At 38.7% G+C, this 14879-nt stretch overlaps 1 protein-coding gene across 1 annotated transcript; it reads right to left on the minus strand.

The window, feature by feature from the left end:
* Positions 1 to 2984: 2984 nt before the first annotated feature.
* On the minus strand, positions 2985 to 10294 carry LOC123979990 (paired box protein Pax-1-like). The gene is made up of 4 exons (XM_046064102.1): positions 9655 to 10294; positions 7427 to 7569; positions 5401 to 5632; positions 2985 to 3091 (listed from the first exon to the last, which is right to left on the minus strand). The coding sequence occupies exons 1-4, from the start codon at positions 10292 to 10294 to the stop codon at positions 3021 to 3023; spliced, it is 1086 nt and encodes a 361-aa protein (XP_045920058.1). The 3' UTR covers positions 2985 to 3020.
* Between the last annotated feature and the right edge of the window lie 4585 nt (positions 10295 to 14879).

A 14879-nucleotide genomic window follows, 5' to 3' on the forward strand; every position in this document is an offset into this window, starting at 1 on the left:
CCATCCATCTTCCTCTTGAGGTGGAGACTGGGCTGCTGATGACAGTGTCTTGATATGTCGGTCCTCCATCCACACCTTGATTGACCTGGCTGTGTGGCAAGGAGCATTGTCCTGCTGAAAGAAAACAATTCTCAGAGTTGGGGAACAGAAGGCTTAATTCATGCGTCATTCACAGAGACAAAACTGCCAGATTCCAGCTTTGCTGAACCCCCAGATCACCACCGATCCTCCACCAAATTTCACAGTGGGTGGGAGACACTGCGGCTTGTAGGCCTCTCCAGGTCTCCGTCTAACCATTAGACGACCAGGTGTTGGGCAAAGATGACCTTTCTTCAGTCCTCTACAGTCAAACTCTTTTGCAAACCGCAGCCTGGCTCGTCTTTGCTTTTTTCTAGCTTTGCACATCTTCAGCCCTGCCTCTAGGAGCCTGTTTCAAACCATCCTCCTCGTGCACTTCACCCCAGTTGCCGTTTTCCCATTCTTTTTGTAGGTCACTTCATGTCATACGGTTGTTGAGTGACTTTTGAATGAGTTGGCGGTCATCCCGGTCAGTGGACAGTCGTTTTCGCTCTCTGCCAGTCTGTAGCTTTATTGTCCCCAGGTGTCTGTTGCTTGACCTTGTTCTTATGAACCACCGTCTTTGAAATCACTGTAAAGCCAGAATAGAACTTTTCTTTCTCTTTTGCCATTGTCAGCTTTTCTTTTTTTGAATTCAGATTTAATTTGAAGTACTACTAGCACTGTTGCAAGAGGATATTGATGACCACAGCAGTGGTTTTTATTCTTTTACTTGTTAAATAAGATTTGGTTCATGTGATCACTTAATCAGCACCTCATTAAGTAGAATGAGGTGTGAATTTAACAGACACTGGAGGAAGTGGTGTCTTATTTTTTTGATGATTGCAAAAAGAACAAAAATTAGACCCAGAAACCGGACTTATCTTTTTAATGTCCATCCCTGAGAGTCTCCAGGTGGAGACAGAAAGCTGCTGAGTCACTGAGCAATAACAAAGCGGATCACAGAGGAGAGAAGAAGGACTTAACCGGATTCCTAAATGACTCCTACGCTTCCTAAAGAGACAGTTTTAAACAATGACCCGGTGTTTGCTCTGTCAGTCTGCGTCTCAGCACCATCTCAGATTGTTTAGGTCTTAATGGATGGCCTCTGTTTACTTTCAGCCGTTTACTGTTGGATCATCTTACACCTTTTTTTTACCTGGGAAGCTTCTCCTGACCTGCAGAGGCAACAGATAAGAACTCCAAATTGTTGAGGCAACGTTATTCTTAAAAAAAAAAAAATCTAATTTCATATTTTTATCACATGTGGAAGATTATTTCACACATGATAAATCCACATATAAAGGAGCATCGAGTTTTCACATGAAATATCACACAAACATTTCACAAATAATATTTAATATTTAACATGTGAACATGCTTTTTTGTGTGGGATTCTTGTAATTTGGTTAAGATTGGTTCAATCAGTTTAAACAAATAAATAAAAACATAGTTAACAAGTTTAATGTCTTTATTAAGCACCTTTATAGAAAAATATACTTACAGCTTTACCAATATATTTAAGACGCACAGTTCCAATGCAATTTAAACTTTCCCTTTCATAACTAAAACATGGAAAAAGATGGACCTTCAACAGTTTGAAAGATTGCAAAATATGCTTATTTGCTTTCTTCCGGAGAAGATTGATGCTCAACACTCTTTCGTTCGTTTGATATGAAACTACAGTCGGTTAGCTAAGTTTGGCATAAAGACTAGAAATGGGGAAACAGATAGCCTGGCTCTGTCCATAGGTAACACAATCTAGCAGCTCCTCTAAAGCTCACTAATTACTACATGATATCTTATTTGCAAACGTTTGCACCTCGCGTCCAGACTAAAACGGCAAAAATGAAGACCTAAAACAGAAAAGTTTGGAAACGCTGCCAACCCTGTTTTTCATTTTGAAACTCCGTAGAGCGCTTTAGTGCAGAAACGGAGGACTTTAGAAACGCAGTCGCTCACGTTTGGCTCTCTCTTATTGGGTCTCATAAGTCATCCAAAGTAGAAACATGATGCTGCTGACAGAGTTTTTTTTTACAGGGGATTTGTATTAAAATATTTTGTATTGTGCAAATAACACTAATACTTTACACTTGTACTGTGCATGTCGCCATATTTATTTTGCGACGACTCCCAGTCTGTTTTCCGCCACCACAGTTGGTTGTAACTCCTGTGTTACATTCAGTAACAGTTCCAGCTCGTTTTTGGTGCATGCAAACAAAAATGGTCTGATTCTTCATCTGTATTTATTTATTCTTTCGCCAAATCTTCTGTAACTACGGAATAGACCATCTGCTTCATGTTTAATACTGGCACGCGCCTGCCCAGTGTACCTGAACGGCCACTAGATGTGCGTTTTCAGTCGTTTTAATGTAGACGGAGATCAACTCTGATAGGCAGCTAAAACGCTGGTGTGGACGGAGGTCGTATTAGTTTTTCATTCTCCGTTTTTATACTTAAACGGAGTAGTGTGTATGGAGCCTTAGAGGTGATACCTTTGGACTGAACCAGTCCATCTGTTTCCCTCTGCTTCTAGTCTTTATGCTAAGCTAGGCCAACAGGCAACTGGCTGTAGTTTCATATTTAACGTACAGAAAACAGTGGTATCTATCTTCTCATCTAATTATCGAAAGCGAATAAGGATTCTTTCCGAAGATGTAGATTTATTTATACACAAATTATTTCCGTTGAGGTGAAAGGGGGAGAAAACAGACTCCTTTTTATTTACTTTACATTTCTAGGTGCATTTGGTGTATTTTTCCTTCACCACATGTCTTTATGCTGCCGGGAGACATAATAAATCTTTAAATAAAGTCCTGGAGTTGGTTATGGATCAATTGTAACAGGAGAGAAGATTTCGCCTTCGGGTCTTCTGCTCTGGTCTGGAGAAGTAAAAGTCACAACTCTCCTCAGAAGTAAAGTCTTTCAGCGTCACATCGTCTTCTTGAGTTTCCTTGTTGTCATCACGAGCCTGAAGACGATCTGTGAGCAGCATGATGGTCTTTGTACAGAGGACTCAGAGGTTTCCTGTCCTCTGCAGAGACCGCAAAACAGAAATTAAATCATTTATCATCACCAACATTTTTTATACCTTCCCTTCATCAGTTTTCTGAGGGTGTCAATTACTCACGTGACCACAAACACCAAGCATTCATAACAGCATTACAACCATAGATAGAATAAAATTTTTACAGAATACATTATATCCCAATGGTAGATTTATCCTCCTAAATATTTACAAGAAATTTACATTTCAGTAAAGCCCTACCCATCAATACGGAAACAGGTTAACTCCGGACTCTTACTCATCTCTTAACACTTAGGGATAACTCAAACTAATCTTGCACTTCATTTACAGTAAGTAGAGCCAGACCATGACCTTCAATAAGCTATTTTAACCTTAAAGGATACTGCTGGTGATATTCTGTACTTTTGTCAACAAATCCAATGAAAAGAACAAAAACAACACCTTGTTAGTCCATCTGTCAAGCGCCAAGCCCATTGGTTCCTGCTGAACATGCTGATGAACAGCTCACAAATATAGTTTCATTTTTAAAAACAGCTGCTCACTGTAGTTGTTAACAAACATTAATCCACGTGTGTCGGTGCGTGTGAGTCAGAATAAACTAGTTCATGGTGATGAAGGTGCATGTCACACAGTGCAGCAGCGAGGCTCTCTGATGGATTTTTAATAGATTTTGTTATTATCAGTCCATTTAAATTAACAGTGAAGTACAGTTGGGCATGAGTGTAATAATTCTGACATTATAAGAGATTAAAAAGTTAAAGTGTGATTATATCCTGACAAATTCACTACCAGACTCCGAAATGCTACGGTGATATCACAGGAGATAAATCAGACCAATCCGTATGAACTTGCGTCATTGTTAGGAGCACAGACGTAGTGAATTACATTTTGTTCAGGTGAGGCAAACTCATTTATTTAAACGTTGAACCTGCTGAACTCAGGTGATCATTATCTGTTGAGCTTTTACAAAGAACTGGTTCTGCCTGCTGTGTTTATGAGCAGCTGTAATGAGGCTTGAAGCTGCTGGTTGGAGATCAGATGTGGGATCATTATTTTGAACTTTCCCAGTTAAAATAAGATTTTAACAGTCTGTGCTGTACACAGGCCTACATGAGTGGTTTTCTGTCTGTAAAAACTGAAATGTAATAATTCAGATGACTGAAGATACGAACATTTATGTCTGGTGCACACTAGAGGATTTAACTGATTAAAGTGGGATAGCTCAGACATAACAGCAGAATTAATAGATTTTTATATATTTTATCATAAGAATGCACCAGACGGTTCAGTCCAGACGCAGGACCACACACAGCGTTAAAGGTTACAGAGTGGCGGTTCCGGGAACTTTGGGATCTCACAGAAACTCGTGTGATCAAACGTGACTTCAGATTGACGTCGTCAGCTCTTTGCACTTGTCTGTGTTGTGTTTTGCACAGAAAAACACAAAAACATAATACAAATTGCGGATGAACCCGAGGCTAAGAAGAGGGAATCAGCAGCTTTACACATTTTATATCACGAGCAAATACACAACACGCTGGAGACGCTTCCTGGTCAGCTCGCTCTCACTGGCTGTTAAATATCATATTTACAATTTGAAATCGGGGAGCATCCGATCCAGTCAGCGATGCTAAGATTATGTCTGTAAACCCCTCACACTACATGATCACTTGGCCGATAATTGCTTCAGACCAGCCTCAGCTCGGGAACGCCCCCGGGATTGTCTGGAAGAGTTAATCAGACCCGAAATTTGCTAAATTATGTGCTGGATGCATACTGGAGGATAATTTAGCAGTTTACACAGCAGATATGATTCAATATGTCATCTGTATTTTATGTTGGAGCAATAAACAAACTAAATGTACATTTTTATTAAAACCAGCATCTGTTTCTTCTGTGTAATTTGGGACCATTTTATTCTCAACACGACCAGCCCTGTTTCTTAAAAACACAAACATTTGTGGTGGTTGAGTAGAGAAACGCAGCATTTAGCATAACATAAAGCCCCGCAGATGTGTTTTTATAGCTTCAAACGCCAGGATGGAAGTTCTGCGGCTTTTAGATGACAGTTTCTAACATTTGTAATTATCAGTTAGGCCACAGAGTCAACTTCCCCTTCAGCATCCATCCTCAAAAAGACTTAAATACAACAGCAGGCTGCAAGTAAAAATGTGAATTTAGGGGCGAAGAAAACATCCAGTTTGAGTCTAAAATCTTTCTATGAACAACGTGTCAAAACACGGCGTTTATTTTCACCTGAACAACATCTGGATTAAACTAAATCAGTTTTAAAGGAGTATTTAAGTCAGTCTCACCGTCTCTTTGTGGCAGTTTGAAAGATGTTGCAGTGTGCAAGTCTGCAGCCTCCAGTGTTGCTGCAGGGCTGAGATGAGCCTGACTCTGAGTCAAACTGGAACTCAGGCTGGGCTGGGGCTGCCAGGGGTGTCCAGTGCTCATGTAGTTGGCTGCTGGACCTCCGTACATGCCGTACTGGTTCGGTGGAGAATACGCACAAGCTGAGACATAACCAGGCAGACAGGACGAAGACTGAGGACAAAAAAGTAAAGGAATTTGAGAAACATGAGTGAATGAAGATTGAAACCACTCAATTTACACTCTATACTGTTGGCACAGGATGAAAAGTCAAGATGTCACCAGAATCAACAGGATTCATCAGTAACTTTTATTGTAATTTGGTCTGCAGGTGTTTGAAACATGCTGCGGTGACCCAAAGTGTTAGACATGCAAGGCTCTCATAGTGAGTCTTCCAGCTTGTGCAGTAAAACCCCCACAAATGGTTCAGAACGCAGCATCAGCCCAAAAGGACTCATGTCACTCCATTACTCAGTGACTGGCTCCCCGTGGCCTCCTGCATCAAATTCAAGCCCCTAATGCTGCATACAGAGCTACTACTGGGTCTGCACCCATCTACATAAACTCCATAATACAAGTTTACGTTTACGTCGGCTGCTGCGCTCCTCCAACGAACGCCGCCTGGCTCTGCCATCCCTTCCTACACAAAGCAATCCCAGTCCTGTCTGTCCTCATCTGTGACACCACGATGGTGGAACGAGCTACCACACGCCATCAGAGCAGGGGCGTCCCTCTCTAACTTCAAGAAGCTCCTGAAAATTCTTCAGAGAACACTTCATTTAATAACACCTAACCTCAAACCTCCAACATGCACTTCCTGTGCTCCTTTTCTTCTCTTGTACTGATTGAACTATTTCGTTAACTCGTAATTCTTTCCCTCAGTACAGTTTCACTATTTGTTCCACATGTGCTAATAGCTGTTACTAGTATCTTGTGTCACTTGTAGATCTCTTGCTATACTGATGCTTTTTGATGCTTGTATGTTGTTCCTCAAATATGTCACTTAGTGAGTAAATTTAAATGTAGACAGACTGACGGAGGATTGATTGTCACAGTTTTTATTAAGTTCCTGCCTCATGGGGCAAAAATAAATTTAAATAAGTTTCTGAAAATGACCACATTCCTGAAAATATGTCCAAAAATTCTTTAATTAATTGAATCCAAAAATGCCCTCACTCTACTAAATCATGCAAAAATATTATTACATATCACAAATATTCTCACTTTGTACAATCTTCCACACAAAAATGTCCTTCACAAAATATGCATTCACCAAAAATGTCCCCAGTTTCTAAAGATCTTCACTTTCAAAAACTCGAAACTGGTCCTCACAAACATAGATGTACAGGAGCACACACACACACACACACACACACACACACACACACCACAGCACACACACCACAGCACAGCCATAGAAAGCACTGGTTAAACTGACACAGCGTTTATTTTACTTATTAACAAACTGAAGTTGTTCTGATAGCAGAGGAGGAGTTATCGTTGTGTATCAGTATACTGCTGACAGTCTGCAGCTGTTTCTATTTTCATAAAAGAGCAGGGAAACAGGAAGTGGGTATCGATGACAGCCAATCAGAGCTCCGGATGCTTCTGTATGCCACCATATAAAAACAGAGCGGGCAAATGGAAAAACTAAAGCTGATGAATGTAAATGCAAAGTTATAAAATAAAAGTCATGTGTGCGTGAAAATTCAGCTGTTGATTTCTCTTCCAATAAAATTCTGCTGCTTATTCATCAATTTAATAATCATTTTTCTAGCTATTTATTCCTTTTTAATTTGACCTATTTACTGATGAGTCAACGTCTGTTTTCTGTAGTCCGTTTTTATTATCAAATTAAATGTTAATTTAGTTAATTATTAATTTTCTGCTTTGCAGCTTTAAGTATTTATTTGTCTCAAACAGGAAACAGGAAAATCCTCTTCTTTTGTTAGAGTTTATTCTATTTACCTGCTGCGGGTATTTGAGGTCTGGCTCGTTGTAGGTTTTCTCTGCTCCATTGATTCCAGGAGGAAACGGCCTCATGCTGGCCACACTGGTCATACTGGTCCAGTCCTCCATTTTGGCTGGGTGTCCATCAGATCTAGGCAGTGCTGAAAGAAAACATTAAAACTGCTTTAACACAAATTTAACAGTAAATAATTTTACATTTTAGTGCACATCTGCAGCTGTTTTAACGCTTCATAGAACAAAACAAGTCCACCTCAAAAGATCAGTCCACCTTAAGCTAGTTAGGAGTGAATATTAAGTCTTCTTGTTTCAGGAAGAAAAATGTTTTACTTAAAAAAATTCTCATGAAACAATCAGAACATAATTAAATCTTCTTTTTTTTTCCTGCAACACAAACTGAAGTTTCTTGAGTTAGTTTTTATTTTCTCGATCACAGTTAACAATTTTTTTCTTGGCACCTTTATAAAGTTGTTTAAGTAGCTATTAATCAGAGTTTCAACCAAACTGATGGTCCTTTTCATCATAAAGCAGCTTCAGAATTAGAAATAACATTTTTGAAGCTGTAACACTGTGTAGTCCTCTTACAGACGATTAATGCAGTAAAATGTAATAAGAAATTATTAAAATGTAATAATTCGTCAATTAAATAACTGAAAATAGATTAAAATACAAAAAGGAACCTTAAAGCTGTTCTGCATTTTGGAACTTAAATTAAAGACTTTTATTAAATCAATGTGAAAACTTATTTATTATCAAGCTGAAAATCTTCGTTTTGTTGTTGAGCTCACTGATTGTTTTCAAAGAACTATTATTGATGAGAAAGGCTATTGTGCTTTTTCCAGATATTTTATACGTCGCTAATCTGCTTTTAAAGCAAGTTTTCAAAACAAAACCTTCAAATGTGTTTAACGGCACTTGTGGACAAAAAAACTGCAGCTATAGGTGGAATGTAAATAAGTACCTTTACAAGTACTGTACTAAAGTTTAAAAAAAATTGAATGAAAAATAAATAAATAGAATAGAATAGATTTTTATTCACACCTAACATTTAACAAGAGTTAAAGAAACTTCTAAAATATGGATTTAAAATCCTGTTATAATTAGGTGATTATGGGCGAGGCAAAGTTATTTCAAATACAAGAGGTGTAAAATGCCAAGAAATGCATTAAATCATTGTTTAAAAAGCATTAAAGAGGAACAAAATATAAAATCAATTAAATGGGATACTATAAATACTATTTTACCTTTATCTTTAAATAATATTTCACTTTCTCTTTTATTTTATTTATCTACTGCGTAATTCTGCTGAGACAGTGTGTGTAGAAGAAACTTAATGTTTTGGGACATAAATGTTATTCTAGTTGTACATGGTAGCCTTTGTTTCTTGGACATTTTGGAGGCTAATAGTTTCACCAACAATAAATATATAGGGTGAAGTAAAATGGGTCAAATAAGGTTGGAGCTTTTTAACAGCCAATCGCAATTACTGATCATGAATTATTGCCACATGGGCCACTTGTACACACAGGCAAAGAAAGGGAGGGTGCAAAACATGTTCATAGTTGTATACATACATATATACATGTAAACAAAAAAAATCAGTGAATCGTTAAATGCATTTTTCAGTGAAATGTTTGTTCAACTTTTTAGTGCATGAAATATTTAAGACATTACTTTGTCACACCAAAGACAATAATGTCAGTTTCCTGCAAAAAAATTAGATGATTTCAGCTAAAATCACTGTGTTGTTCTCTCTTTAGATTTAAGCTAAACAGCTGATACTGGCAACATGCTGATACTCAAATGCTCATAATTACAAAACAATTATATATATATTTTTTTTACAAATAAATATTTAAAACACATGCCAATTTATAGACATATCATTAGATCTCATGCATAGCTTATTTTAGCTGACTTCACCCTATTTATAAAAGGCCTAAATAGAACAATAACTAAATGAATGAATGCTCAATATTCTAAGTAATTTGTTTATACTTTTATTTATCAGTTTGGTATTTATCACCTACCTAAACTCACATGTAAAATGTCTATATAACTTATTTGTTTTTATTTTACACACCATTGATTCCCTCTTTACATACATTAATAAAATCAAACTAGATAAAAAACTAGGCTAACAAAAGCCATGTGTGGCTGGATGCCCATCGGGCCAACGAGAAGTCAGAAGATGTGAGAAATCGATTTCTATTTATTTAGCAACCGACCTGCCGGGTCCATGAAGGCTCGGATGCCCAGGATGTCGTGCCAGCTACGCGGCAGGCCAGCGTGTCCGGCGGGGCCGCTGCCGGTCCTGGTCCCGGTGGGGGCCACTGCGGGGCCAGTGTAGGAGGGGTACGGGTAGACGTGTCCGTACTGGAGCTGAGCCGGGACCGATCTGCTGCTCTCATACGGCTGTGAAACAGTCCCGAGTTTATTCCTGAGAATCCGGCTGATGGAGCTCACAGACGGGACGTTGTATTTGTCGCACACCCCGTCCGAGAGAAGCCGGTCCCGGATCTCCCAGGCGAAGATGCCCGGGTCGTCCTGCTTGTAGTCCCGGATGCTCTTGACCACGGCGGGGGTGGTGACCCGGGGCTTGCTGCCGCCGATGGCCCCGGGCAGGATGGAGCCGGTGTCGTTGTAGCGGGTCAGGATCTTGGACACGCAGCCGTGGGAGACCCGCAGCTGGCGGCTGATGTCGCAGGGCCGCATCCCGAGCTGCGCCAGCTCCACGATCCGCAGCCGCACCGCGCTCGGCAGCGGCCGGCCGTTAACGAACACCCCGCCGAGCTGGTTCACCTCCCCGTAGCTCTGCTCTGCGCACACGACACAGAACACGTCTGAATATAAAGGAGCAGGATCCATTCTTTCGCTTTATTAAGTAATAATTGTAATGGCTTCTCAAATGTTCTTACTTGATAATATATTTGTAAAGTTGGCCTAAAGTTAGAGGCGAAGGAGAAGAATGAGCTGCGGCAGATTTCTTTATTAGACAGTGATTTTAAATAAGCTACAGTTCTTGTTCATAAGCATATAAAGAGTTAAAATGAGGTTAATAAAATTTTTAATAGGAGTTAAATGAGGTCAATGATTTGTATAAGTAAAGCTCCTTCTACAAAAACGTCTTGTTATTACTGGATGATTATTAGGCCTGTTGGCACCAAACGTGAATAACAAATTCTGTTGTTTTTCCAGCTATTTTTTCGTTGTATACCATTATGCTAATAAATTATTAAATACATAATTTGAATAAATAAGCCTACAACTTGTGTCCACAAATTTGTGTAATTATAATAAAACTAATAAAACATTTATTCTTGTTGGTTAGACCATGTGCAATGAGGGAGATAATTATCATTAAAGGACTAATCAATTCATTTAAATTTCAGGTTTATTCATGTTTACCATTGAGGGGTTTGAAGAAAATTATAGACCTACAAGAAATTTAGCATTTTTGTATTTCTCATCTGATTTTAGTCGTCAGATATTACTTGCATAAACAAAACCCAATGAAACCTGAATAAATAATAATCAATCAATATAGAAGTGACTGCAGGTTGCAATCTTACAGCCTAATTTTTTATTTAACTGGTCAAGGAACCACTTTAACTAAAGACACTTAAAAAAAAAGTCCACCAGGAACTGTCCAGACTACACAGAAATTAACTTTCATTTTTAAGATGTAGTCATTTAAAAGACTTGCAGTGCAACAGCATGGGAGTTTGTGTTTTCATGAAACATCCTGTGTCCCCAACACAGCTGAGGGTCCACATGTCTCTACTTCTTTTTTATTTAATGTCATTTAAGGTGTTGAATACATTTCCATAGGCCTACACGCAGGAAGCAGCATTTCCTTGTTGTTTATATTATTATGCCATTATTAATTAAAATTTTAACAGCTGAATTTCCAGAGTCAACTGCATCTGCATGCACAGTTTACAATTTGTTTAAATTACATCTTGGATTTATCTGACTTTGTAAAATAAACCATGAAAGTGAAGAACTTTTATCAGTTTGAGGAGATTAATGTCCAGTCTAAGAGGATACAAATTTCCATTAAATTACATTTCACTAAATCTGACTTTTCATTTACAAATAAGCAAGCAACAACAAAGAAACTTTTCCAAAAGGAAACCTTCAAAAGGGAGAGTGAAAATTTCCTTCTAGCCTGACATGAATGCACTCTCTCTGTCACCTTCAGCTGCTTTATATAGGAAAGTTTTTGTTGTCTCACCCATCAGCTGCTGTCTCACAGCGTCTCACCGCTCCACCATCCAACTCTCCGACTGCAGCCTGCAGTGATCTGAACTCCTTGTTCTCCTCCTCCTTCTCCTCCTCCTCCTCCTCCTCCGGGTGGAAGTCATGTCATAGTTTCCTGTTTGGAGAGCAGGAGGATCATTTAGCGTTAGCACTCAGAAAAACAAGCACACCTGAAGGGCTCTTTGGTGAATTTAAAGCTGCTCATTCTTTTCAAGTCCACATGTTTACAATGAACACATTATAACAGGCTGATGAAACTGGTTGATCCTCCTTTTGGCAGAAAAAAACTCAACCAAATGTTTCCCATAGCTGCAGATCAGACCTGAACAACAGTCAGGAGGAAATTTAGATCATTCCTTTTTACAAAATTGTTTCAGTTCAGTAATATTCTTGGGATGTCTGGTGTAAAGTCATGCCACAGCATCTCAATCAGGTTGCGGTCAGGACTCCAGAAGGCGTATTTTCTTCTGCTGAAGACATTATGTTGTTCATTTACTTCTGTGCTTTTGGGTCGTTGTTTTGTTGAGCTTCAATTGGCAGACTGATGGTCTGACATTCTCCTGCAAAATTTCTTGATGAACTTTGAAATTAATTTTTCCATCTATGATAGCAAACCTTCCAGACCCTGAGGCAGCGAAGCAGCCCCAAATTCATGATGCCCCCTCCACCATACTTCATAGTTGGGATAAGTTTTTGATGTTGGTGTGCTGTCCCTATTTTCCTCCACACAACCAACCAAACCAAACTTGGTTTCGTCGGTTCACAGAATATTTTGCCAGTAGTGCTGTGGAACATCCAGACGCACACAGAAATTTCTGTGTTTAAGCAGTTGACAGCCCCCCCGAGGCAGTTTGTCTTATTGTGGACTGATAAACATTGAGGATTTTAGAGATAAGCCTATTTTTGTAACCCTTTCACTATACCAGCTTCAACAAGTCAACAATTCTTAATCTCAAGTTTTAACTCTTTTGTTCGAGGCATGGTTCACATCAGGCAACGCTTCACGAGAGCAACAAAATTTAAACTGATGTGTTTTTTTTATAGGTCAGGGCAGCTCTAACCAACACCTTCAATCCCAAATCATAGATTGGACTCCAGATTGTCTGACTCCTGACTCCAATGTGTGAATGTTTACACGGTGTGTTCAATAAAAACATAAAAACATATCATTGTTTGTGTGGTATTAGTTGTGGTGACTTAGATGAAGATCTGGGCCCGTATTTATCAAGCTTCTCAGAATTACTCATAAGAACGCTGCTAAGAACTGACTTAAAAGTAAAAAAATTCTTGACTCAAAGCTGCTTAAAAGTTAGTTATCAAGCATCATGGTCCTAATTTGAGTGAAGTGTAGGACTAAATCTTAAGTGTCACTCTTAGAGCTGATTTACGACAGTTTTGCGCCGCAAAAAAGATTTTGGATGACGATGTAGCCAAGGACCAATCACTGAATAGATTTCCTTCTTTTAGAATATTCTCAGATAAATTCACATTGAATGGTGAAATTCCTAAGAGGAGTTTATATTCAACACATGTTTAACATAAAGAACTTTCAAGAGAATACATTATGATACAGGCCCACACATTAATAAATGAAAGATAAAGTTTATCTTTAGATGAGCACCATCCAAGGTGTCTATACTGCTCCTGTGAAGCCGGCTGTTTGAACTGTGTTTGCTTCTGTCGGATTACGGGGGTTTTGTTGGGAAGTCGATGAAACGCGTGACAGTGTGTGGAGCTGTAGTACTATAATTGTTTCCATGACTATTCGGCTTATTGATGGTTGTGACGGCCAAAATCATGTCCTGTGGCAAATAAACGAGGCGTCATCTCCACCTTCAATTTAACAGAAAACGCATTACTGCGTAAAGTCAGTGGTGAGATGACGTCCCTCACCATCTGGCTGACAAAGATTATCTCTGCGCTGTCCGACCCCGTCTTATTAACTGTGCGTCGTCAGAATTCTTCCTCTCCTCTCCGCATGTCTCCACAGCGCCATCACAAGCCCTACTGGCAGCTCCTGACCACTTGAGAGACCTCTGGAGCTGCCTTAAATAACTGGGAGAGTCAGAGTGATTCTCTGCTTTGAGAAATTTGATAACTTGCTTTTATTCTTAGCTTAAAAGTAGGAGTAAATTTCATGAATTCTCAGCAATTAAGACTAAAATGGCACTTTGAGAAGCTTAATAAATTTCGGCCCAGATGACATGTTATGACCAATTTATGTAGAAATCCAGGTACTTCTATAGGGTTCACCTAGTTTTTTCCCCGTGACTGTAAGATCATTAATGGTTAAAATAGTTAGTTGAAAGTAATAAACAGTTGAACTAGTTAGCTAAAAGAAAAGGATGCACAGTTACAATAGTTATAGCTAAAATTAAAAAAAATTATGGAAATAGCTAAAACTAATTTTTCTTTTCTACACATTGACCAACTTGAATTTCTAATGCAGTTTTTCACAGGTTTACAAATCGTATAGATTCAATTTTACTGGTGTTTATATTCTTCTCTGGAATAAAAAAAAATTTATTCAGGTGCATATTGTAGTTAGGGTGACAAAGAAACCTGAACAGAAACTCCTCTGTTCATCACACGGTGTTACAGTAAATGGAAGTTATGTGGATATTTGATACATTATTCAGCTCTGCTAGTCATCCATCATAAATACAGGTGTCGCTAAATTTGTTCCAGGTTCCAGGTTTTCTCAACGATTTGAGGAGACAACTTCCTGGTAAACTAGTTTGAGCTGAAAAAGGAGCAACTGAACGCCTCATTAGTTGTTGGAGGAGCAGCAGTTTGAGTCTGTTGTGACAAAGTTAAAGGAAAAGTTCAACTCAAAACTGCAGCATGTTCTCACAATAACGCCAGGGCCACATTTCCTAAACATTAGTAGCCTTATGCACAAATGTTTTAAAGGCCTGTATCGGTATAATTCAAATGTATAATTCGTTTTCATCTTACATTTACTGTGTAAACTAAGAATCTGGCTCTTTTACACTCACAAACTTCTTTTTTTAAAGGCATCTTGGCTAATTTCTAATGCAATGGCGCCTCCTTTTGGACAATTCTCTACATTACAGTATTTCCTTTCAGTGGAGCGATTTTTTTATTTTTATTTTTTTAAATCAAAACTTTATTCAAGAACAGGACCTGGGCCTACAGCAGGTAAACAAAATCTACTGTACATCAAATA

This window comes from Micropterus dolomieu, linkage group LG12, assembly GCF_021292245.1.
Source record: "Micropterus dolomieu isolate WLL.071019.BEF.003 ecotype Adirondacks linkage group LG12, ASM2129224v1, whole genome shotgun sequence".
Lineage (NCBI taxonomy): Eukaryota > Metazoa > Chordata > Actinopteri > Centrarchiformes > Centrarchidae > Micropterus > Micropterus dolomieu.